The sequence below is a fragment of the Haliotis cracherodii genome, unplaced genomic scaffold, assembly GCF_022045235.1.
Source record: "Haliotis cracherodii isolate W230 unplaced genomic scaffold, xgHalCrac1.p SCAF_3, whole genome shotgun sequence".
In the NCBI taxonomy this organism is placed as follows: Eukaryota; Metazoa; Mollusca; class Gastropoda; order Lepetellida; family Haliotidae; genus Haliotis; species Haliotis cracherodii.
The window spans coordinates 18829151-18855264 of NW_027266286.1; the positions used below are offsets into that span (position 1 = coordinate 18829151).

At 44.2% G+C, this 26114-nt stretch overlaps 1 protein-coding gene across 3 annotated transcripts in view; it reads right to left on the minus strand.

The window, feature by feature from the left end:
- The window catches only part of LOC139474769 (uncharacterized), a 93287-nt gene that overhangs the window by 24657 nt on the left and 42516 nt on the right, over window positions 1–26114 (minus strand). For 2 of the 3 annotated variants that reach the window (XM_071257894.1, XM_071257895.1), the window contains exon 2: window positions 17356–17453. In XM_071257894.1, coding sequence (XP_071113995.1) covers window positions 17356–17404 — 49 coding nt within the window. In that variant the 5' untranslated portion in view covers window positions 17405–17453. Of the gene's footprint in view, window positions 1–17355; window positions 17507–26114 lie in introns of those variants that run through there. The other variant, XM_071257893.1, reaches the window with a different exon arrangement.

Here is a 26114-nt window from a genome sequence, read left to right on the forward strand (position 1 = left end):
ATATCACCTGTAGAACAGGGCATCATGTATGTCACCTGTAGAACAGGGCATCATGTATGTCACCTGTAGAACAGGGCATCATGTATATCACCTGTAGAACAGGGCATCACATATATCACCTGTAGAACAGGGCATCACATATATCACCTGTAGAACAGGGCATCATGTATATCACCTGTAGAACAGGGCATCACCTATATCACCTGTAGAACAGGGCATCACATATATCACCTGTAGAACAGGGCATCAAATATATCACCTGTAGAACAGGGCATCACCTATTTCACCTGTAGAACAGGGCATCAAATATATCACCTGTAGAACAAGGCATCACTTATATCACCTGTAGAACAGGGCATTACGTATATCACCTGTAGAACAGGGCATCACATATATTACCTGTAGAACAGGGCATCATGTGTATCACCTGTAGACCAGCTAGGGCATCAAATATATCACCTGTAGAACAGGGCATCACGTATATCACCTGTAGAACAGGGCATCACTTACATCACCTGTAGAACAGGGCATCACTTACATCACCTGTAGAACAGGGCATCACATATATCTCACCTCTATAACAGGGCATCATGTATATATCACACATACTACATCCATGAGGAACTATTTTCCTACTGAATGGACCAGATTGGTTTGTATTACAGAGCTCACACATATTCCCATGGAGTAACACTCCCTGCCACCGTCAGGTGCTCCCCGGGGCTCACTGTAGACACTTTGTACATTCTGCCATTGCACGCGGATGCACATCAGGGGAGAACATCAAACGTGTTGATTTGATCAATATTACGAGTCATGTTCTTGAAGTGAATATAAGCAAGAAATGTAGAAAAAGATCTAAAATCTTGTGAGCAAGAAAAGCTAGTTTCTGTTGTTGATACTGCGGACAAGGGGAGGCTAATATATCAGGTCAGGGGCTCAATCTATAAAGTGTTGTAGCTTTATGATAGTCTTAACTCTATATAAAACTAAAGCGTTATGACAGTCTTAGAGCTACGTCGTTCAACGCTTTGTACATCAGTGCTGTTGTCATACCTGTTACAGACAAGAAGACATTTTGCTGTCATTTCCAGTATTGCAAGTTGTGTGTTCTTTTTCTAACATGAAGTATATTTCACTGCAAAAAACTGCTTTTTAATATTACATCACAGGAAGCATTTGTAATATGGGTAAATAATTTTATTTGTATATATCACTTTATTTTGTATCATATCTCATAACTTTATATGAGTTGTGCTGTACTATTTTTAATGTATTAACTTCCAGTTTATGCATGTTTTATCATGTACAGCGGTGAGGTAAAAGATATGTATGTCCGTCTGTCTGCCTGTCTTCTTTATTGGCTGCCAAACTTAACTTGACAGTACTTCATGTGAACTAAACTAAGCACTGTACAGTGTACAAGCCAGTATTGTGCTAGATACTGTATGTTTGAACTGTACAAGCCAGTATTGTGCTGGATACTGTATGTTTGAACTGTACAAGCCAGTATTGTGCTGGGTACTGTATGTTTGAACTGTACAAGCCAGTATTGTGCTGGACAGTGTATGTGAGATCTGAACAAGCCAGTATTGTGCTGGATACTGTATGTCTGAACTGCACAAGCCAGTATTGTGCTGGACAGTGTATGTGAGATCTGAACAAGCCAGTATTGTGCTGGACAGTGTATGTTTGAACTGTACAAGCCAGTATTGTGCTGGATACTGTATGTTTGAACTGTACAAGCCAGTATTGTGCTGGATACTGTATGTTTGAACTGCACAAGCCAGTATTGTGCTGGACACTGTATGTTTGAACTGTACAAGCCAGTATTGTGCTGAATACTGTATGTTTGAACTGTACAAGCCAGTATTGTGCTGGACAGTGTATGTGAGATCTGAACAAGCCAGTATTGTGCTGGACAGTGTATGTGAGATCTGAACAAGCCAGTATTACGCTGGATACTGTATGTTTGAATTGTACAAGTCAGTATTGTGCTGGACAGTGTATGTTTGAACTGTACAAGCCTGTATTATGCTGGATACTGTATATTTGAACTGCACAAGCCAGTATTGTTCCGGACAGTGTATGTTTGAACTGCACAAGCCAGTATTGTGCTGGACAGTGTATGTGAGATCTGAACAAGCCAGTATTGTGCTGTACACTGTATGTTTGAACTGTACAAGCCAGTATTGTGCCGGACAGTGTATGTTTGAACTGCACAAGCCAGTATTGTGCCGGACAGTGTATGTTTGAACTGTACAAGCCAGTATTGTGCTGGATACTGTATGTTTGAACTGCACAAGTCAGTATTGTGCTGGACACTGTACGTTTGAACTATACAAGCCAGTATTGTGCTGGACAGTGTATGTGAGATCTGAACAAGCCAGTTTTGTGCTGGACAGTGTATGTTTGAACTGTACAAGCCAGTATTGTGCTGGACAGTGTATGTGAGATCTGAACAAGCCAGTATTGTGCTGGACACTGTATGTTTGAACTGTACAAGCCAGTATTGTGCTGGACAGTGTATGTGAGATCTGAACAAGCCAGTATTGTGCTGGACAGTGTATGTGAGATCTGAACAAGCCAGTATTGTGCTGGACAGTGTATGTGAGATCTGAACAAGCCAGTATTGTGCTGGACAGTGTATGTTTGAACTGTACAAGCCAGTATTGTGCTGGACAGTGTATGTGAGATCTGAACAAGCCAGTATTGTGCTGGACAGTGTATGTTTGAATTGTACAAGCCAGTATTGTGCTGGACAGTGTATGTGAGATCTGAACAAGCCAGTATTGTGCTGGATACTGTGTTTGAACTGAACAAGCCAGTATTGTAGAAGATGTATGTATCATGTGCAAGAATGTTTTACAACAATATACAATGATTACAAAAGCTATCATGTTTCACATGTTCACTGTGTGCATGACACAGACACACAATATCAACATCAATGAGTTTACACCTGTGCCAGGCATGGCATCTCATTGTTGAACAAGGAAAACTTGCCAGGGCCTTGCTGTTTGATGTTTAGTCAATTCACTCACTCACTCACACACAATATGAGCCATTAATCTTTATGGAAACATTTGGGTAACTGATTGATGAAGTTGTCAGGACGATGATGTAAGTTATGTGTTGAAGCCAGTAATCTGTCTGGCCTGTGTGAAGAGGGGTCAAGCTGCTGACCACCAACACACCAGACTGGACGGTTATCTGAACTTGATGACCATAACAGAGCTGTCTGGCTGAGTATATTACCTTGTCAGCCATGTTACGTGCAGTAAATTGAACATTCCTGGTGAGGGTATTAACATGCATGGAACTGAGTTCATTAAGTCACTGGGTCTCTACCTCTAGGTGTTCTCTATGTCACCAGTTCCTTCCCCACCCTGGCTCCACCCACCTTCTTGTTCCGCCCACCCTCCTGCTCCACCCACCTTCCTGCTCCACCCACCTTCCTGCTCCACCCACCCTCCCTTCTCCACCCTTGCTCCTCCTCAATCCATCTTCCTGCTCCACCCACCTTCCCGCTCCATCCACCTTCTTGTTCCGCCCACCTTCTTGTTCCACCCACCTTCCTGCTCCACCCACCTTCCTGCTCCACCCACCTTCCCGCTCCACCCTACTTCCTGCTCCACCCACCTTCCTGCTCCACCCACCCTCCTGCTCAACCCACCTTCCTGTTCCACCCCCACCCTGGCTCCACCCACCTTCTTGTTCCGCCTACCCTCCTGCTCCACCCACCTTCTTGTTCCACCCCCACCCTGGCTCCACCTGCCTTCTTGTTCCGCCCACCCTCCTGCTCCACCCACCTTCCTGCTCCACCCACCTTCCTGCTCCACCCACCTTCCTGCTCCACCCACCTTCTTGTTCAGCCCACCCTCCTGCTCAACCCACCTTCCTGCTCCACCCACCTTCCTGCTCCACCCACCCTCCCTTCTCCACCCTTGCTCCTGCTCCATCCATCTTCCTGCTCAAGCCACCTTCTTGCTCCACCCACCCTCCTGCTCCCCACACTCCAGCCACCTTCTTGCTCCACCCACCCTCCTGCTCCCCACGCTCCAGCCACCTTCTTGCTCCACCCACCCTCCTGCTCCCCACGCTCCAGCCACCTTCTTGCTCCACCCACACTCCTGCTCCCCACGCTCCAGCCACCTTCTTGCTCCACCCACCCTCCTGCTCCCCACGCTCCAGCCACCTTCTTGCTCCACCCACCCTCCCTTCTCCACCCTTGCTCCTCCTCAATCCATCTTCCTGCTCCACCCACCTTCCCGCTCCATCCACCTTCTTGTTCCGCCCACCTTCTTGTTCCACCCACCTTCCTGCTCCACCCACCTTCCTGCTCCACCCACCTTCCCGCTCCACCCTACTTCCTGCTCCACCCACCTTCCTGCTCCACCCACCCTCCTGCTCAACCCACCTTCCTGTTCCACCCCCACCCTGGCTCCACCCACCTTCTTGTTCCGCCTACCCTCCTGCTCCACCCACCTTCTTGTTCCACCCCCACCCTGGCTCCACCCACCTTCTTGTTCCGCCTACCCTCCTGCTCCACCCACCTTCTTGTTCCACCCCCACCCTGGCTCCACCTGCCTTCTTGTTCCGCCCACCCTCCTGCTCCACCCACCTTCCTGCTCCACCCACCTTCCTGCTCCACCCACCTTCTTGTTCCACCCCCACCCTGGCTCCACCCACCTTCTTGTTCCGCCCACCCTCCTGCTCCACCCACCTTCCTGCTCCACCCACCTTCCTGCTCCACCCACCTTCTTGTTCAGCCCACCCTCCTGCTCAACCCACCTTCCTGCTCCACCCACCTTCCTGCTCCACCCACCCTCCCTTCTCCACCCTTGCTCCTGCTCCATCCATCTTCCTGCTCAAGCCACCTTCTTGCTCCACCCACCCTCCTGCTCCCCACACTCCAGCCACCTTCTTGCTCCACCCACCCTCCTGCTCCCCACGCTCCAGCCACCTTCTTGCTCCACCCACCCTCCTGCTCCCCACGCTCCAGCCACCTTCTTGCTCCACCCACACTCCTGCTCCCCACGCTCCAGCCACCTTCTTGCTCCACCCACCCTCCTGCTCCCCACGCTCCAGCCACCTTCTTGCTCCACCCACCCTCCTGCTCCCCACGCTCCAGCCACCTTCTTGCTCCACCCACCCTCCTGCTCCCCACGCTCCAGCCACCTTCTTGCTCCACCCACCCTCCTGCTCCCCACACTCCAGCCACCTTCTTGCTCCACCCACCCTCCTGCTCCTGACACTCCAGCCACCTTCTTGCTCCACCCACCCTCCTGCTCCCCACGCTCCAGCCACCTTCTTGCTCCACCCATCTGACTGTGTCTTCCCACCCTCCAACTCCACCCTACCTCATGGCCTCACCTGCTGCAGCATTCATCCGATGCTCCCCCTCCTAATTATAAAGCTTCAACCTGACTGTCCCACTCCATGCACCAGTCCGGACATGCTGTAGATATTCATCTTTTGTGACATTTATTGTTAAACATGTAGCCTCCTTCATCAAATTATCTAAAGGCTTTGTTTGAGCAGAGACAGTGACAAATGACAACAGAATCTATTCCCACTTAATCAATAACCTGCAGGACATTGACATCTAGGCCCTGATGAAAGCGCAGTTAAATGCCAATAAACTTCATAACTGCTGCCATAAACTAGCCTAGTGATTATCCTGGGGGGCTTGGCTTGGCCAGCAGTGCTACCAGCCCAGAGAAACACAGGACCGTTCCCTCCCTCTCTCATCTAGAGGCCATGTGGAGATTTCATTCCCTTCAACAGTCTCCTGACTCAAGTTTCAAAGTAATGAGATGATTTCTGTCATTAACTCTCAATATCTATGGAATTAACTGTGGTGTTGATTTCCATGTTATTTCAGCAATATTGATGTAACATACTTCAGTGTGTTTATTTTGGAATTATTTAATGTCTTTTGGGTATTGAATTAAAAGCAATGTTGAATTACTTTTCTTTTTACATTTCCACTTTAATGGGATTACCTGATTTAACATGCCATACCCTCAATGGGACTAACAACATTCATCACAGTGTTTCAACACCTTCACCCATATATCCCCATCCAACCATACCCCTACCCCCACCCTACCCCCACCCTACCCCCACCCCACCCCACCCCACCCCACCACCACCACCAAACTCTCACCACCCCACCCAAGACCTAGCCCCATACCAAACAACACCCTTAGTAACCACCACCCATCCCCTACCCGGCAGATCACCCCTTCCACTTCAACCCCACCCCCTACCTGCCAAAACACTCCTACCACCAACCCCACCCCCTACCCATCAGAACTCTCCTACCCCCAACCCCTACGTGCCAGAACACTCCTGCCACCACCCAAACCCTACCCACTAGAACACACCTACCACCACCCCACCCCCTACCCACCAGAACACTCCTACCACCACCCCACCCCCTGCCCACCAAAACACTCCTGCCACCACCCCAACCCTACCCACCAGAACACTCCTACCACCACCCCACCCCCTACCCACCAGAACACTCCTGCCACCAACCCAACCCTACCCACTAGAACACTCCTGCCACCACCCCAACCCTATCTGCCAAAACACTCCTACCACCAACCCAACCCCTACGTGCCAGAACACACCTACCACCAACCCAACCCCTACCCGCCAGAACACTCCTACCACCAACCCAACCCAACCCCTACCCGCCAGAACACTCCTGCCACCAACCCAACCCTACCCACTAGAACACACCTACCACCACCCCACCCCCTACCCACCAGAACACACCTACCACCACCCCACCCCCTGCCCACCAGAACACTCCTACCACCACCCCACCCCCTGCCCGCCAAAACACTCCTGCCACGACCTTACCCACCAGAACACTCCTACCACCAACCCAACCCAACCCTACCCAGCAGAACACCCCTACCACCAGCCTAATCCCCACCCTACCTCCAAACCTAACATCCCTGAATAAGGCTGCAATGCTGCTAATCTAGAATATTACACTCGCTTCAATTTAATATCAGATTCAGGGCCCCAACAAAGTATCCACTTTGTGGCAAGTTTTATGGCTGATTCCGTGAGCTGCCTGAAGAATAACCAGATTAATCCCCTGTAATAGAATTTCCGCATGTTTACCTCCAGTATCACTGCAGAGTGTTTGAACTTCCTATCAGTGTGATTGTAGCAATTAACCAGATAATAGCATGTGTATGAATGAACACTTGATCACAGCAATCCTCTCTCTGGCAGCTGGGAATATTCATTCAGGGTGCCTGACTACAGGACCCACACCGGTGACCCGGACTGCCTCCACCTATCCTTTGTTCACCCACGTTGACTCAAGGCAGTGACACCACTAAGATTTGATAAGAAAAACACCATTATTAAAACAATCAGCTGAAATAATCCAGTCACATAAAACTTTCATCCCGCTCTCTATTGCCCAGTCGGTGTTGTTCTTACTTCACACCGCTGCTGGAGAGTTAATGAGATGTCCATCTGTCCAGCAAGGCCACCTGCCGGCCTCCTCTCAGCCCAACACACTAGGACAGGAGGCTAATAATGCAACATTGTCCCTGGTGCTGAGACTTAATGATTTTCCAAGCCATAGTCTGCGATATAACAGCAAGGTAGTGCCTAAATATTGTCCTTTCCCTGAGGAGTTATTATTGCAAGAGAATAAATTTTTCTGTCTTCATGTTGGTGTATTGACGTTATATGTCACTGTAGCCAAATCATTGCAACTATTATTGAATGTAAGATTTAATGCAGTAGGGTTAAATATCATGTAGCCATCACAACTGTCTGGAATCTTAAGTTATCTTCCTTCATTTGATTTACATCACTATATAACCAGACACTGACCCCAACATTAGCTACCTAGGTTAATGGGTAATCCTTATCTGTTTCATCAGATCCTGGTAAGTAACAATCTCATTCTTTGTTATCGGGATTAATGACATAATCCTTGTCATGTGACATAGGCTATATAAACCTTAGTCAAGGAGATTAGAAGAAACTACAAATCTTACCAATCAAAGCAAAAACAGGAATGTTATCAGTACTGACACTCCCTATAGATATATGTACCCTACTCACACATGTACAGTCAAGTCCTGTTAATCCGACATTGTTGGTTGCATATGATTATGTCGGATTAACGAGTATGTCGGATGAACGAAATTAGGTAGCATAAACGTTCTTCATCGAAAACTGGACAACACGATAGATAACGATACGAACCCGTAGGAAAATGAAAAATGAAATATTCATATTGTTGTGTTACATCGTCAGTGGAATATGTTTCTAATCATGCAACCACTAATGTTATTAAGGTTTAACACAAAACTACTGTTACGGACTGTATGACTGATTCAAAATTGACTGATTTTTAAAGCATAGTCTTGAATGGAAGTCGCTAATTTGAATGAGATTGAGGTAATCTAGGCATGGGATTAATCCTGTTTTGTTTATTTAAAGCAGTAATTGTTTATTGTTAAGCAAGTTTATCTCTGCAGCCGTTGAAATATGCAGCTACTCGCCGACTCGTCTTGCATCAAAACACAGGCTGTGTACTCACGGGCAGATGACATAAGAGTACGCTGATCACTGTGTCGGATTAACGAGACTAATTAATGAGTGATTTCAGCAATTCGTTGCAAATTAGGTGTGTCGGAGTCGGAGTGCGAGACTGTCAGATTAACGGGTCTAAATAGCACTGATTAAATCGGTTCCCATCATTTGTGTCGGATGAAGCTGATTGTTGGATTCACAAGTGTTGGATTAACGAGACTTGACTGTATGTCCCTAAGAGGGGCAGGTCAGCAAGAATTGCTAACAGAAGGTGACCTCTTAAACACTTTTAAACTTAGGCAAAGAAGATGAAGATGAGAGCGATGATACCTTACCAAAATCCAATCTCTGTCCAAAGACTTTCAAAAGTCTCTACTGCAATAATTATTAGTTAAAATCATTTTTTATAGATTATATGAATAAAAAGAACAAGTTGTCCCTATAAAAGACTGTCCTTAGACTGTCCGCTTGTCTAGACTGGCCTATTATAAGGATAGGACTATTATATGTCCATCATTCAGTACAGCCTTGGAACAAGGCTATATGACACTGTGATGCAAATGTAAAAAAAGTCTGTCTGGAACCAAATTATTACTTTCAATTTTGACTGAAATCACAATACTGGACAGAATTTTATAGCTCAGAAATATATAACAGTCTCCACTGAATCATTTCCATCGTACACTCAAACACGGCATCCATATGTGTCTTGTATTGTGCTGTTCAAACTTCCAGTGTCTCCCCGAGATGCTACAATATTCCGATGGACAGGGACCTGTATAGGCTCTATATTCAGAGAACTTATTGATTAAGTGATTTAACCCTTATAGCACTAGTGTCTATAGTCTCCGTTGTGCTATAGATCTGAATGTGCGTCACCAAGGTTCCGTATTCCGGTGGGGATTCTGGAGCAGAATAGGCCCTCTTCCCTATCTTTTGTCCCATTGCAGCCCACTGTATTTATGTGGATTGGTGGTAACAGCTTGTGAGTCTGTATTATTGTAGCTCAACTGGGTTGATTCTTTCTAATGCTCATCTTATCAACCACTGGTTTTCCAGCATACTGAGACATTTTGTTTATAGACTGAGGTGATATAGTTGAAATAGCTGACTGTGCCATAAATATTATTCACTCACTCACTCCAGGCCCTGTATATGAAGTATCTATTCCAGGCATCTGTGTGAATTGTTGCTCGTTCTATCAACCACTGAATTTCCTGGAGCACTGACTCGATTATTTACAGCGTGATGTAGTTGGAATACTGGACTGCGGCTTAAACAGCAATCACTCACTCACTCTAGGCCCTGAATATTAATTGTCTATTCCAGGCATCTGAGTGAACTGTTGCTCGTTCTATCGACCACTGAATTTTCCTAGAGCACTGACTCGATTATTTGCAGGAGGCGTGATGTATTTGGAATACTCGACGGAGGCATAAACAGCATTCATTTAATACTGGAGGGTGGTGGGGTAGTCTATAGGTTAAAGAAATCGCTTGTCACACCGAAGGCCTGGGTTTGAATTATGGGTGCAATGTGTGAAACCATTTCTGATCCCTCCGCCGTTATATTGCTGGAATATTGCTAAAAGCGGCATAAACCCAACCTCACTCACTCACTCTCCAACTGTTGGCCATGTGCATGCATCATGTAACCCAGAACTGTACAGAGGCATCAAAGAATGTGCACTGAGGCGCTGGGCCTGCCAGAAGACGCTGGTGGCACCGCTTCATCAGTCAGCAGAACCAGGCACATTTCCATCATAAAGTGATTACTGAGTGAATGAATCCTTAATAAAAGTCTGTTGATACATGAGTTCCCTCTCATCATGACATATCAATATTTAACAGCAACTTTATCTTTCACATGTGGTAATTGGCCTGTAATTGCTGCTATATGGCCAATCACATTTTACTTGGATGCAACTTGGTGTCTTTATAAAGCCAAAAAATACATTTTTAACGAAAAATAGATGTGATGTTTCATTTGTGCAGTGTGCAGGCTCCCTTTTGAAATAAGACCCTGTACAGAGTTGGCAGATAAAGGGGGGCTTGGGGAACAGGGGAGGGTAGGCATTGTGAAGTCAGTCAGCGTCTATTGATTATTCTATGAAGGAGTTTTTTTGTCCATGTGGGTAAAGAATATCCCTTCAACCTAATTTCAAACAACAGCTTTTATCTCGGTATGTGGGAAGTCAATTTTAGGATTACAAGTTTCTAATTGAATTTCTGACAAGTTCTGGATTAAAAATAATAATGTTGTTGAACTGTTATTAGAGGCGTGATTGTTGCAGGACGTGTTCTTTGTGGAGGTGATTGCCACTGACAGCTGTTGTGTGAAGCTGCAAGCATGCCTCACTGCAGCGACATCACGCTGCAACTACGTCAACACGACACGACAACTACACCAACTACACTGACAATTTGTTGGTACAAACTGACAAATATTGTATAAGAAAACATGGGAGGACTATCTCCAGGTGGAGCTGAATAACTCTTTCATTAAAGAACATGTTCCAGTGGCCTGTTAGCAAACAGATGGGGGAGATTAGTGTGCAGGCTTGGATTGACAACCGGTGGGGCTCTGTCAGGTCTAAAGAAACTGATGATTACAATGGTCTCGGGTAGGATTTTCCGGCTGTATGTGGGGCGTGGCAGGGTGGGGCAGGGTGGGCGGGGCAGGGGTCTTGTGACAAACGTGTAGGACTGATGAGAAGGGTTGGGGGAGTTATAGTGTGAGGACATAGAGATGGAGGGTGGGTGAAGTCGAGGCGTGATTGTGGGATGAGGTTTTGAGGTGGAGTTAAGGTGTGAGGGTGGGAAAAAGGGGGAGGGGAGATGAGGTGGGGAAAAAAGGTGTGGGAGAGATGAGGTGTGGAAGAAAGGTGGCGGGAGATGAGGTGGGAACAAAGAGTGGGAGATGAGGTGGGGGAGAAAGGGTGGGAGATGAAGTGGGGGAGAAGGTGGGGTGTGGGAGATGAAATGGGGAAGAAAATTGGGGTGGGTAGGAGATGAGGTAGGGAAGAAAGGTGGGGGTGAGAATTAATAGTGGGGGTGGGAGATGAGGTGGGGATTAATAGTGGGGGGTGGGAGATGAGGTGGGGATTAATAGTGGGAGTGGGAGATGAGGTGGGGATTAATAGTGGGGGGTGGGAGATGAGGTGGGGATTAATAGTGGGGGGTGGGAGATGAGGTGGGGATTAATAATTGGGGGTGGGGGTTGAGGTGGGGATTAATAGTGGGGGTGGGAGATGAGGTGGGGATTAATAGCGAGGGGTGGGAGATGAGGTGGGGATTAATAGTGGGGGGTGGGAGATGAGGTGGGGAGATGGGAGATGAGGTGGGGATTAATGGTGGGGGGTGGGAGATGAGGTGGGGATTAATAGTAGGGTGGGTGGGAGATGAGGTGGGGAAGAAAAGTGGGGGTAGTGGGGAGATGGGAGATGAGGTGGTGATTAACGGGGGTGGGTGGGAGATGAGGTGGGTATTAATAGTAGGGTGGGTGGGAGATGAGGTGGGGAAGAAAAGTGTGTGTGTGGGGGGGGGGGGGGGTGTGTGTGTTGGAGATGAAGTATGGAAGAAACGTGGGGGATGGGAGATGAGGTGGATATGATATGTGTGGAGGTGACAAATGAGGTACAGAGGAAATGAGGTGTAGGGAGGGTGAGACGGGTGCAGGAGGTGAGGAATGATCCCACTGTGAGGCCGTGTAACAAGGTTACTTGAGGCCAGATGGATACTTCAAGCCGTGCAGTCAACTGAAACTGTGTAATTATAGTTCCACGCTTGGGTCGTATAATACACTCCTGTCATGCCTGGGCCATATAATACTGTTGTATTACACAGCGCAACAATGGGGGTTGTCACACGGCAGTCTCACGCTCACTACCCTCGCGTTCTTTTTGTAGAGTGAAGACTCACTGACTGTGTACAAAGTGTTCAGTGTTTTCTATTAGCGATCATGTTATCAGCACTCTGTGAGCCCTTTGAAGTCACCATCAGACTCAGCCTGCTTAAGTACCATGGATTAATTACAGATAGTGAAATCTTATTGCGATGATGTAAGTTGCTGCACAAAATCAGTTGATTACATATATTCTGATAAATGTTATGCAGATTTTTAATTGATTTTGATTAATATCTTATTGAAAATGTTGGAAATATATATGGAGGTTTGTCGAAGGAAGTCTTAAGGAGATATCACAAGCAAATTTCAGCAATACTCTAATTTGAAATGTATGTTATTTCATGACACACCACCCAGATTCATTCATGTACGTATAGATGTAAAATGTTTAAAATATCAAACTAGCGGATGTCAGCTGTGGTATATGTAATATAAACCATTCAGTGCAATGATATATGTTATATTAACCAGCAACTGCAATTATATATGTTATATAAACCATTCACTGCAATGATATATGTTATATTAACTAGCAAATGCAATGATATATGTTATATTAACCATTCGCTGCAATGATATATGTTATATTTACCAGCAACTGTAATGATATATGTTATATTAACCAGCAACTGCAATGATATATGCTGCTATAAACTGCCAGGATATATGTGTGATGACCAGACACTGAACCAGGAACCATCCTGCTATATGTATAATGGCAGATGGCCCCTGCAGATAGCAGTATAATTCCCCTTGTACTGTTTATGAGCTGTGGTACATTTAGCTAATTGACAGCCTGTCCATGCTACAAAGGCTACTCATGATTTAGGTGGCCACGAGTCACAACAGTCCATCCAGATTTGACTCAACGGAACCTGAATAAATGGTTGACTGCACGACAGGAAGTGGACCATGACAACAGTCAGCTGACCATGGCAGCATCGATCAGCTGGCTGTGACTACATCGCTGGTGACTGCTGCGGGTTCCACACAGGTGGTGACAATCTGATGACGATGATGTCACCGTGCTGCGTGGATCGCGATGATGACGACGCTATCATAACTTCACGTTGAAATGAACAAAGGCCGAGTGACTCATACAAAACAGTTGTTGCAACAAATAGTGGCATTGGGTCTTGTGTGATTAAACAATTGAAATATGATTATAGATTTTCTTTATGAGACGTTACAAAAGACTACCTTTGGCCCGAGGCGGCTGTATGGCAGTGTATGGGCTGCAGGGTAGGGTGCGTTGTGAGGAATCAATAGGGTAATGACACTTAAAGATGGACCAAGTTACATATTGACTCAACCCAACAGTGGTAGAATTAGTAGATCTTCTCTAATTAGACAATTTCCTTGTCCCCTCAATCAGAGAATTATTGACAACATGATTCTTTAAAGTGATGATGTCTTTGTAACAGTTGAGGTTATAGAGGGCTGCCCTACTTTGCTTGTTACAGACACACAGACACACAGACACTAAGTGAGAGTAACTGACTTTTTATATTAAATTTTCCAATACTCCTATATGGTTATTAAACCTGTTTCTTTATCACTTTGTGTACCTTTATTGATTTTTAAAACACTGGGTTAGTGTTTTCAAATAAATATAATTACAAAATATTTTTTAGTGTGATCTCTTAAAAATATGGTTGGAGTGAGTGAGTGAGTGAGTGAGTATAGTTTACATCACTTTTAGAAATATTCCAGCAATATCATGGCAGGGGACACCAGAAATGGGCTTCACACATTGTACCAATGTCGGGAATCGAACCCAGGTCTTCCTCGTGACGAGCGAACACTCAAACCACTAGGCTACCCAACCCCTCCAGTATGGTTGGAAGGATAAGGAGAACAAATCTGATGAAAGAAGCATGATACTTGGTAATGTCTAGAGTGTTTCTTTGAATGCATCCATTCCTGTATTGATTTACTCTGGAGAGATAGTTTGTTACTTAAAAATGTTATGAAATTTTGTTGGATGTAAATAAGACATTTTAGTTTGATAAATATATTCCATATTTATTCCATTTATTTTAAATCCTTGGTAGGTGATAAGCAAGTTATAAACATTAATCCAAAGGGATATGTTTGAAGAGACAAGACAGTCAGTTCTTCTCCATTTGTTGTCCATAAACACTACTTCTCCTCCTCTGTTGTCATCTAGTCTGCTTGAAAGCCTTGTGGATAAGGTGCTAGCCTGACTCGGGAAGTACCTGGGTTTGATCCCCCCCCAACATGCGATCCGACCATCCTTGTGATCCTGCTGTGATATTGCTGGATTATTGCTAACTCTTCACAATTCAGTTGATGGTCATCAAAAGATTATATACAGAAATTGATTTTATGTGGTGAAAGATGTCCCTAGATAGAATGTGGGTTAATCACAACTGTTTTACAATTCATTTGTTCCGCTATCGCATCTAACATTAAGCTGGATCTCTGAAGTTTGTGTTGTGTTGTGATTCCTGGCAATGTTTCCAGGCTATGTCAGAGACTGTTTCAGCTACAGCCTGAACCAGGTGTTGGGTTCCAGACTCTTACACTCTTGGCAAGAATGTGTAAATTGTTTCAATGTAATTACTGTTTGAAATAATTGTTTACTGCTTAACTTTTGATATGTTTATAATTCTATGATACACCTAACTCATATGCAATACATTCCTAGTATTTACACTAATATTCACAATGTTACAACAATTCTGTCTGTTACGACAGTGTGACTCTCCTTCTATCTGTTACAACAATGTTACAACCCTTCTATCTATGTTACAACCCTTCTATCTGTTACAATGTTACAGCCCTTCCATCTTAAACAACAATGTTACAGTCCTTCTATATGTTACAACAATGTTACAGTCCTATCTGTAACAAGAGTTTTACAACCCTTCTATCTGTTACAACAATGTTACAATCCTTCTATCTGTTACAACCATGTGACAGCCCATCTATCTTAAACAACAACGTTACAATCCTTCTATTTGTTACAGCCATGTTATAGCCCTTCTATCTTAAACAACAATGTTACAGCCCTTCTGTTTGTTACAGCCATGTTACAGCCCTCCTATCTGTTACAAAAGTGTGACACACCTATCTGTTACAGCAGTGTGACACACCTACCTGTTACAGCAGTGTGACACACCTATCTGTTACAACAGTGTGACACACCTATCTGTTACAGCAGTGTGACACACCTATCTGTTACAACAGTGTGACACACCTATCTGTTACAGCAGTGTGACACACCTATCTTTTACAGCAGTGTGACACACCTATCTGTTACAGCAGTGTGACACACCTATCTGTTACAGCAGTGTGACACACCTATCTGTTACAGCAGTGTGACACACCTATCTGTTACAACAGCATTACAATCATTCTATCTGTTACAGCAGTGTGACGCACCTATCTGTTACAGCAGTGCGACGCACCTATCTGTTACAGCAGTGCGACGCACCTATCTGTTACAGCAGTGTGACACACCTATCTGTTACAGCAGTGTGACACCCCTTCTCTCCCTGTATATAAGCAAGGCATGACAGCTTGTCGCCCCATGAGCACATGAGTGTAATGTAGTTGGTTACAATTACAGAAGCTGTGTGGCGCCTACTTTACACATTACTCCCGTGATTGGATCCAGTGTTCTGAGATACTGATCAGATGGTCACTTGCTGCTCAGTAGCATCAGGGGAAACACATCAGTGTATCGTCTCACTACTACAGTGTATGGCATCTACCATATCAATATGCCATATCATTGAGGGTGCAATTTCAAACATGTCAGTTAGTGATATCACCTTGCATGTCAGTGTCATAAAATCAAGCATATATGTATATGTCGCACGGCATTATGTGTCATCTCGCATATTTGTCATGGTAGTGTGTAATCATGTGGCATATGAAATCATATACTGATATGTCAGATGAGAGAACACGCTATATGCTGTGGATGTCACAAATTGACATGTTAGATAGCTGAAGGGGTTATGTCAGCATGGCGAGATCGTTTTGGTCAGTATATCTGCTGGTAGCCAGAAAATATCAAGAGATGGAGAGTACTGTATGACATGTGTAACTTGTGGAATGCCCAGATTGATGATAATTAGTGTTATCATCATACACGATGAACAGAAACCGGAAATATTATCATATTCTAGATAAGACTGAAGAATAATTTGGATTGAATTATAGACTGCAACTCAAAGAACTACCCTTACAGTAGACTAACATTTAGTCTCTGAAATGTTATATTACACAATATCCTTCTTAACTCTAAAAATATTTAAAAAATTCCCTATGTGGAATAGAGCTAGCTTGAGCTGGCTAGACTTGCTTTTGTATGCATTTCTAGATTATTATTTTTTCAAAAAATAAATATATTCCACGGTCATGGTGCAGGACTACCCTTACAGTAGCAGCCTTAAGTCCGGTTTGGTCTGTCGAAAACAGACTCCCGTTGGCAGCAGATGATGTGGATGCAGTATATGTTACAGGCAGAACTGCAAATGCCTTCTTAAAGACCAGAGTTCGGCCAAGAGAGTTAGGCTGCGAGAGGAACATACCACTTGTCCGTCCTTCCAATCAATGAGATATACAGCTCACCTCAATGTACTCCCCACACATGTAACATCACATCTCGTTTACCCTTCTTGAAGTATAACTTCCAGTTCCTATTGTACACAGAACACTCCTAAACCTATCATAAAACAAAGGCAGTGTGAAAGAAGATGTGTTACAAGATACCACTGTAGTAAGAGATATACATCCGAGATGATGATGATAGTAGCAGATGGGAGACGTTACTTAAAGTATTTGTCAGTTTAATTCAAGCTGGTGAAAGTTAGCCAAGTTATTGTGACTTACCTGCCACGATGATGGCCAGCACCAGGGAGAAGAGAAATATGGTATCCATTCCAGAGTGAAGAAATCCAGAGAATTGGAACACTCACATACTGCTAATCCTGAAACAGTAGGAAGAGAGAGTCTTATAGTGTAATATCATCCTCCGACAATCACAGACTGCTAACCATCACATAGTGCTTAGTGCTTCGGATCCCTCCCTCGCTCGCTGGGAGAGTTCATTAATGTGCAGGGGTGTGGGCAGTGGCACTGTTCTGGTTGAGTGAGCTTGGCTCTATCACTGATTGTGTGAGTATTGAACACAGTCAGTGCCTTTCTTCACACCTGCTGGGTGAGTGCATTGAAGTCAGGGGTGTTGGTAATGGGGTGTGTTAATAGGGAAGGCACTGTGCGGCAGAATAGGCTGGCCTTGAAAAAGTCATGAACACAGCACCTGAAATGTGAATGTTTATTAATAAACGCTATAGCTATATATAGCCAAGTAAAGAAGTGAATGCCTGACTTAGACACATGTTAGAGGGGCCGGTAGTAAATCTCTCATCTGCAGAGCCTTGTTGATAGTTGCAGGAGACATGTGAGGGATGGGGAGGGGTTACACGGTGGGATATACACTGTGTGTTACACGGTGGGATATACACTGTGTGTTACACGGTGGGATATACACTGTATGTTACACGGTGGGATATATGCTGTATGTTACACGGTGTGATATACGCTGTGTGTTACACGGTGGGATATATGCTGTATGTTACACGGTGGGATATATGCTGTATGTTACATGGTGTGATATATGCTGTATGTTACATGGTGGGATATACGCTGTATGTTACACGGTGGGATATATGCTGTATGTTACACGGTGTGATATACGCTGTGTGTTACACGGTGGGATATATGCTGTATGTTACACTGTGGGATATATGCTGTATGTTACACGGTGGGATATATGCTGTATGTTACACGGTGGGATATACGCTGTGTGTTACACGGTGGGATATATGCTGTATGTTACACGGTGGGATATATGCTGTATGTTACACGGTGTGATATACGCTGTGTGTTACACGGTGGGATATACGCTGTATGTTACACTGAGGGATATACGCTGTATGTTACACGGTGGGATATACACTGTATGTTACACGGTGGGATATACGCTGTATGTTACATGGTGGGATATACGCTGTATGTTACATGGTGGGATATATGCTGTATGTTACACGGTGGGATATACGCTGTATGTTACATGGTGGGATATATGCTGTATGTTACATGGTGGGATATACGCTGTATGTTACACAGTGGAATATACGCTGTATGTTACACGCTGGGATATATGCTGTATGTTACACTGTGGGATATAAGGCTGTACAATACTGTTTAAGAAAATTAAGTCAATTATTCAATTCTACAATCATATTTTTCAATCTCCCAATATTGTTTTAAAACATGTTTTAATGAATCAATAACCATAGCCAAACATACAATTGGATGGTACACTAAATTCACTTGCCTCCTAGATATGTTTGGCATCAAAGAAAATGATCTAATGTCTTGCTCCGTAAGACCTGAAATCCAAGTTTACAGAAATGTTCCACTTATCACTTCAAGATAAACTAAATCAATTAAATTCAACAAACTTGGAACATATAGAAACTTTAAGTAAGAAATAAAACTTGAAGCCTATTTTGAACACTTTCAGATAAAACAACACTGTACCCACTTCACCAAGCTAAGGCTGAGTGATCACTGGCTAAAACTTGAACTGAGTGAAAACAAGACCACTAACACCTTGTGAAAAACGTCTCTGTGATCAGTGAGTGAGTGAGTGTGAGTTGGGTTAAACGCTGCTTTTAACAGTATTCCAGTTATATCACAGCTTGTCAGCTTAAAGTGGGAGGAAAGCCCGAAGTGATGCAGGTCTCCGACGTTTACCAATTCGGTGAAACCCACAAGCATGGTGCTGACAAACCTAGAAACATAATCAGGGCGAACCGGGATTCGAACCCACAATCATAGGTTTCTGGCATGCCCAAGGGAAGCAACTCTGCACAGCAAATCGCGGCGCCTTAGGCGAGTGGGCCTCCTGTGCCCCCCTCTGTGATCAATCAATGCTCAGTCCTTGAAGATGAAGAACTCTATCTGATGTCTTGTAGTACATTTGCAGATTCTCTTTACTTAAAACATAATTATTTTGAAAGCCTTAACATCACAGAATATTTAGTCTACTTTATTTCAAATAATGAACCATTTAACATAGAAATAATATGTATACAACTTCAAATGAACCTGAAGGACTTATTATAGACAACCACAGGTCATAACGTCATATTTTGTAATACTTTGTGTTGCTATCCTGACTACTTATGTATCTGTTTATATATCTGTTTACACTGGGATGAAGGTGAATATTTCTGTACATTACACAGGGATATAATGCTGTATGATGCACAGGTGGATATAGGGAAATAGGGCTACACGTTACACTGGGATGAAGGTGAATATTTCTGTACATTACACTGTGAAACACAGGGATATAATGCTGTATGATGGACAGGCGGGATATAGGGAAATAGGGCTACACCTTACACTGGGATATAGGGGAATATTTCTGTGCATTACACTGTTGAACAGAGGGATATAATGCTGTACGATGCACTGGTGGGATATAGGGAAATAGGGCTACACGTTACACTGGGATATAGGGGAATATTTCTGTACATTACACAGGGAACACAGGGATATAAGATTCAAGTTTCAAGATATTTATTGTACAGAACACCCAAGCAGGGTACTAATCTATACTACAGATATAGAATGTTTTACAGAAAAATTAACACAGTAAGGCTAACATTATAGAAAACTGTAACGACAGGTTATGCATTAATGAGGGCAGATCTTCTGGAGAAGATATAAATAATCTTTGAGACACTTTTGGCAGTGACATTGCCAGGATTTAGTATCATTGCCAGAGATTTGGCTTCGTTATGTAAGTTGTCAGGATAATTTATCTGCAGTAGTATAATGCTGTACGATGCACTGGTGATATATACATGTATAGGGAAATAGGGCTACACGTTACACTGGGATATAGGGGAATATTTTCTGTGCACTGCACAGTGAAACACAAGGATATAATGCTGTATATATTATACACTGGTGGTATATAGGGAAATAGGGCTACACGTTACACTGGGATATAGGGGAATATTTTCTGTGCATTACACTGTGAAACACAGGGATATAATGCTGTACGATGGTGGCATATACAAGAATATTGGAATGGCACACTGGGGGATTGAGGGATATTACTAATCAATACTTCATGAACATGTGTATATTTGGCTTGGATAAGGATTTTACCATCAATTTGGTTTGTGTGTTTACCAGAACACACCAGGCTGCCATTGTATAAAGCAACCTTAGCGCTATACGTTAGTCTATGCAACGTATGGGAGTTACGATCACCTTAGCGCTAAGATCGGTTTGTACAATGGCACCAAGGGCAGTTGCATTGTACAGTGTAAGGGAACTGGGCTAATCTGAGTCGTGTGGGGTGGGGGGGTGAGATATGGGTACTCTGAATGTTGGATGGTTCTAAGGGTCAGCGCACAAGGCACCAGCATGCTGGTTCTAAGGGTCGGTCATCTCACAAGGCCCCAGCATGCCGACACTTGACAAAACAACCTCTCTCCATCCTCTGACAACAAAACTCCACAAGTGGGAAAACAAAACATCGCTCAATTTCCTATCATAAATAAATCTCTCTTTTAGAACAAGTGAAACTTCCTATCATAGCACTGTTCTCCCATGGATCTCTGTGGATTTGAGACAGGCAGTCTGATGTGGCCAAGGCTGGGGTTACACATAGACTCTCCTGCAGCTCGGGAACTTACCAGTCATAGCTTCTGATGAATAATGTTATTAACTTGGCATATCAGTATTGATTTGTTGTAATAATGAAGTATAATTCCTGGTATTTACCCCATGACGTCAATTGCCATATGTGAAATATGTAAATCTTGACATTTATAACAAAGATGATTGGAATACTGCATCTGGCTGTGTTATTTGAATTTTGCCCATCAGCATCTATGAATGGTTATACAGAAGATACTGCCACAGTTCTGTATCATGTTGACTTAAACAGGCAGTAAAACACCACACCATCCCTGCTAGCTGAACCTAGGGCTGATGGCATGTACAGGGTTATGCTGAACCTAGGGCTGATGACATGTACAGGGTTATACTGAACCTAGAGCTGATGACATGTACAGGGTTATACTGAACCTAGGGCTGACGACATGTACAGGGTTATACTGAACCTAGGGCTGATGACATGTACAGGGTTATACTGAACCGAGGGCTGACGACATGTACAGGGTTATACTGAACCTAGGGCTGATGACATGTACAGGGTTATACTGAACCTAGAGCTGATGACATGTACAGGGTTATACTGAACCTAGGGCTGATGACATGTACAGGGTTATACTGAACCTAGAGCTGATGACATGTACAGGGTTATACTGAACCGAGGCCTGACGACATGTACAGGGTTATACTGAACCGAGGGCTGACGACATGGACAGGGTTATACTGAACCTAGGGCTGATGACATGTACAGGGTTATGCTGAACCTAGAGCTGATGACATGTACAGGGTTATGCTGAACCTAGGGCTAATGACATGGACAGGGTTATACTGAACCTAGGGCTGATGACATGGACAGGGTTATGCTGAACCTAGGGCTGATGACATGTACAGGGTTATACTGAACCTAGGGCTGATGACATGTACAGGGTTATGCTGAACCTAGGGCTGATGGCATGGACAGGGTTATACTGAACCTAGGGCTGATGACATGTACAGAGTTATACTGAACCTAGGGCTGATGACATGGACAGGGTTATGCTGAACCTAGGGCTGATGGCATGGACAGGGTTATACTGAACCTAGAGCTGATGACATGTACGGGGTTCTACTGAACATAGGGCTGATGACATGTACAGGGTTATGCTGAACATAGGGCTGATGGCATGGACAGGGTTATACTGAACCTAGGGCTGATGGCATGTACAGGGTTATACTGAACCTAGGGCTGATGACATGTACAGGGTTATACTGAACCTAGGGCTGATGACATGTACAGGGTTATACTGAACCTAGGGCTGATGACATGTACGGGGTTATACTGAACCTAGGGCTGATGACATGTACAGAGTTATACTGAACCTAGGACTGATGACATGGACAGGGTTATACTGAACCTAGGGCTGATTACATGGACAGGGTTATGCTGAACCTAGGGCTGACGACATGTACAGGGTTATGCTGAACCGAGGGCTGACGACATGGACAGGGTTATACTGAACCTAGGGCTGATGACATGTACAGAGTTATACTGAACCTAGGGCTGATGACATGTACAGAGTTATACTGAACCTAGGGCTGATGACATGTACAGAGTTATACTGAACCTAGGGCTGATGACATGTACAGGGTTATACTGAACCTAGGGCTGATGACATGGACAGAGTTATACTGAACCTAGGGCTGATGACATGTACAGAGTTATACTGAACTGGCTTATGACATGAGCAAGGCTTCTCATTGACATGTAAATTGGTTCTCACCAGATATCACAACTGGTAGAGAGAAGGAAAAGGTTGTCTTATCTTGGACCTCAGCATGACTGACCCGATGACAGACTCACTGAGTGTCAGCTGTAACCGTCTCTCTGACACACCAGTTCTCGTCTACAGGCTCAGACTTCAGGATCCCTTCTTATCACCTTGTTACATAGCTACATAATCTTTCATCACAAACTGGGAGTATTAGCTGGACACAGTAGTACTGAACAGATTAGCATGTCAAGCAGCTTGCGATGTGATGGGTTGGTTGTGTCCATAGCCCCTTGCTCTGTGGGGTGAAGGGCACTATGGCTGAGTCACAGTTCAGGGTGAGGGAGGGGGTGGTTGCTGGGGCACCTGTTGTAGCTGCCATGGCCATGTTATCACACAGACAATCAGCCATGAACTCATCAGGAATAGAACAGATTGCAAATTCGATTTTATGTTAGTTGTATTGGATAGACTAACATCTACCTCTTGAAATAAAGTTATGTATAAAGATTAAATAATAATAATTCTATAAAGAAACCTCAAGTATGTAGGAACCCTCGAGTCCTGGAGATGAAACAAGGATGTGTATAGGCAGCTAGAGCTGAAAAAGGAAGGCGTATGAGGCTGCTAGGACTGAAAAGGGGAAGATTTAGGCTGCTAGGGCTGAAAAGGGGAAGTTTATAGGCTGCTAGAGCTGAAAAGGGGAAGTTTATAGGCTGCTTGAGCTGAAAAGGGGAAGTTTATAGGCTGCTAGAGCTGAAAAGGGGAAGTTTATAGGCTGCTAGGGCTGAAAAGGGGAAGTTTATAGGCTGCTAGAGCTGAAAAGGGGATGTGTTTAGGTTGCTTTGCTGAGAAGGGGAAGAGTATAGGCTGCGAGAGCCGAAAAGAGGATGAGTGTGGGTTGCATGGGCTGAGAAGGGGAAGAGTATAGGCTGCTAGAGCTGAGAAGGGTATGTGTATAGGCTGCTAGAGCTAAAAAGATTCTGCATTTAGGCTGCTAGAGCTGAAAAGGGGGTGTGTTTAGGCTTCTGGAGTTAAAACGGGGGTGCTTGGGCTGAGAAGGGGAAGAGTATAGGCTGCTATAGCTGAGAGGGGGAATGTGTATAGGCTGCTAGAGCTAAAAAGATGCTGCATTTAGGCTGCTAGGGCTGAAAAGGGGGTGTGTTTAGGCTGCTAGAGCTGAAAATGGATTTAGTATAAGGCTGTTAGAGCTGAAAAGGGGATGTGTTTAGGTTGCTTATGCTGAGAAGGGGAACAGCATGGGCTGCTATAGCTGAGAGGGGGATGTGTAAAGGCTGCTAGAGCTGAAAATGGAATGAGGGCAATTGTTGTATTAAACAATTTCTCTGGTGTCTTAGAGGCATAGCCAGCTAAGGGAAGCTAGTGTGGGCAGTACCACCACAGACGTCAAAGGAGGTGAAGAACTCTAGTCAAGAGGCCATGAAGCTAGATTGGAACAATTAAGGACAAGGGCCTGTTTCATGATGGAGACCTGTGGACTCTTCTCATAGATTTTATATCACTGTCCAGAGAAGCAACACTCTTGATGTAAAGAAGGGCTCTTCAGTATCAGAGGCCGAAAAGTGGAATAATATAACTAGAAAGAAGAGTGACTGTCATGGAGAAGTAGGGCAATCAGTTAACATACATCACAGAGGCACGAATGGCAGAGCTGAGATCTCTGCGGAAATCGACCAGATTGTGTCAGTTTTCAAGTTAGAAGATGGCCAGTGCCAGGCAGATAAACAAGCACCTGTTAGAGGAGATCTAACATTGCAAGTGGCAATGAGAGGAAGCCAGGAGATGTACAAACTACTGGGTGTATAAACTAATGTACCAGTGGGTTTGGCAGGGGAATCAAGGATTGCAACTAGGACGACAAAATAATTTGGGTGGAAGATGCGTTTACCAAGCTGGCAGGGCTGGAGATTGTAGATATGTATATACGGTATGGTTTGGGAGGGGGTATGGTGTGTGTGTGTGTGTGTGTGTGTGTGTGTGTTTGAAGGAATTAGTGTGTTAATGAGTTTGGGGGGGGGGGAGTAGTGTGTCTCAGGGTGGTCTCCAATAAACTATTGTCTGTCTGTCTGCAGGAAAGTGTCCTTGGGTTAGGGTGAGACTATATGTGTCATTTTGGGGTGGTGGTGACTGGTGAACACTACAGAGTGTCTCACTTTCATATGTTTTATGCAAAACAATTTTGTAATGTGATAACATAAACACTTGAAGAAAGTATCAACATATCTCCCTATTACTAAATCGATAAGACTAACTGTCTATGCAAAGGTTACAAATGTGCTTGAAGATGTTGACATCTAAACACTTTCATTGAAAATACCAAAGTCATAAACAAAAAAATGTGGCTTTGAATAAGCAGATTTGGTACATTGCAGGAAAGTTGTCCTGACATGACCTTATTAGGACTTGCAAGCTACCAGCTGTTGAGTGTTGGGGCAGTGAGGAGTAGGTTAGTGCTCATCTCATTCAAACAGCTCATCCAGATGAAGGACACAGTACTCATGGATAGCTGAAATAGGAAATTATGTTGTCGCACATTCCCTTCATTTCTATTGGCTAGTGATTCAAAAACACATGCTATTCACATACGCGGAATCATCATACATTGGACTTCGCTATTGGAAGAGATTTCTTTTGATTATGGAAATGGTTTTGTCACATTTTATATATTTCAAAATTATATTGTTGGTTGCCTTTAAGTGAGATTGCTTTCCCACATTTCACACAAAATGATAAATGGGGTGCATGTTTTTGATTTTGTATTTTGTAACTAAAGTCAATTTTATGCTGTTCAAGCCTTTAATATTTGACAGCGAAGAGAGTGAGTGAGTGAGTGAGTTGGGTTTAATGTCGGCGTGTCAGCTTAATGTGGGAGGAAAGCCCGAAGTGATGCAGGTCTCAGACGTTTACCACTTCGGTGAAACCCACGAGCACGGGTATGGTGCTGACAAACCTAGAAACATAATCGGGGCGAACCGGAATTCGAACCCACAATCATAGGTTTCTGGCGTGCCCAAGGGACGCAGCTCTGCACAGTGAATTGCGGTGCCTTAGACGACTTGGCCACCCGTGCCCCAGACAGTGAAGAGAACATTGTTGAAGTGCCGATGTTTTTCTTCT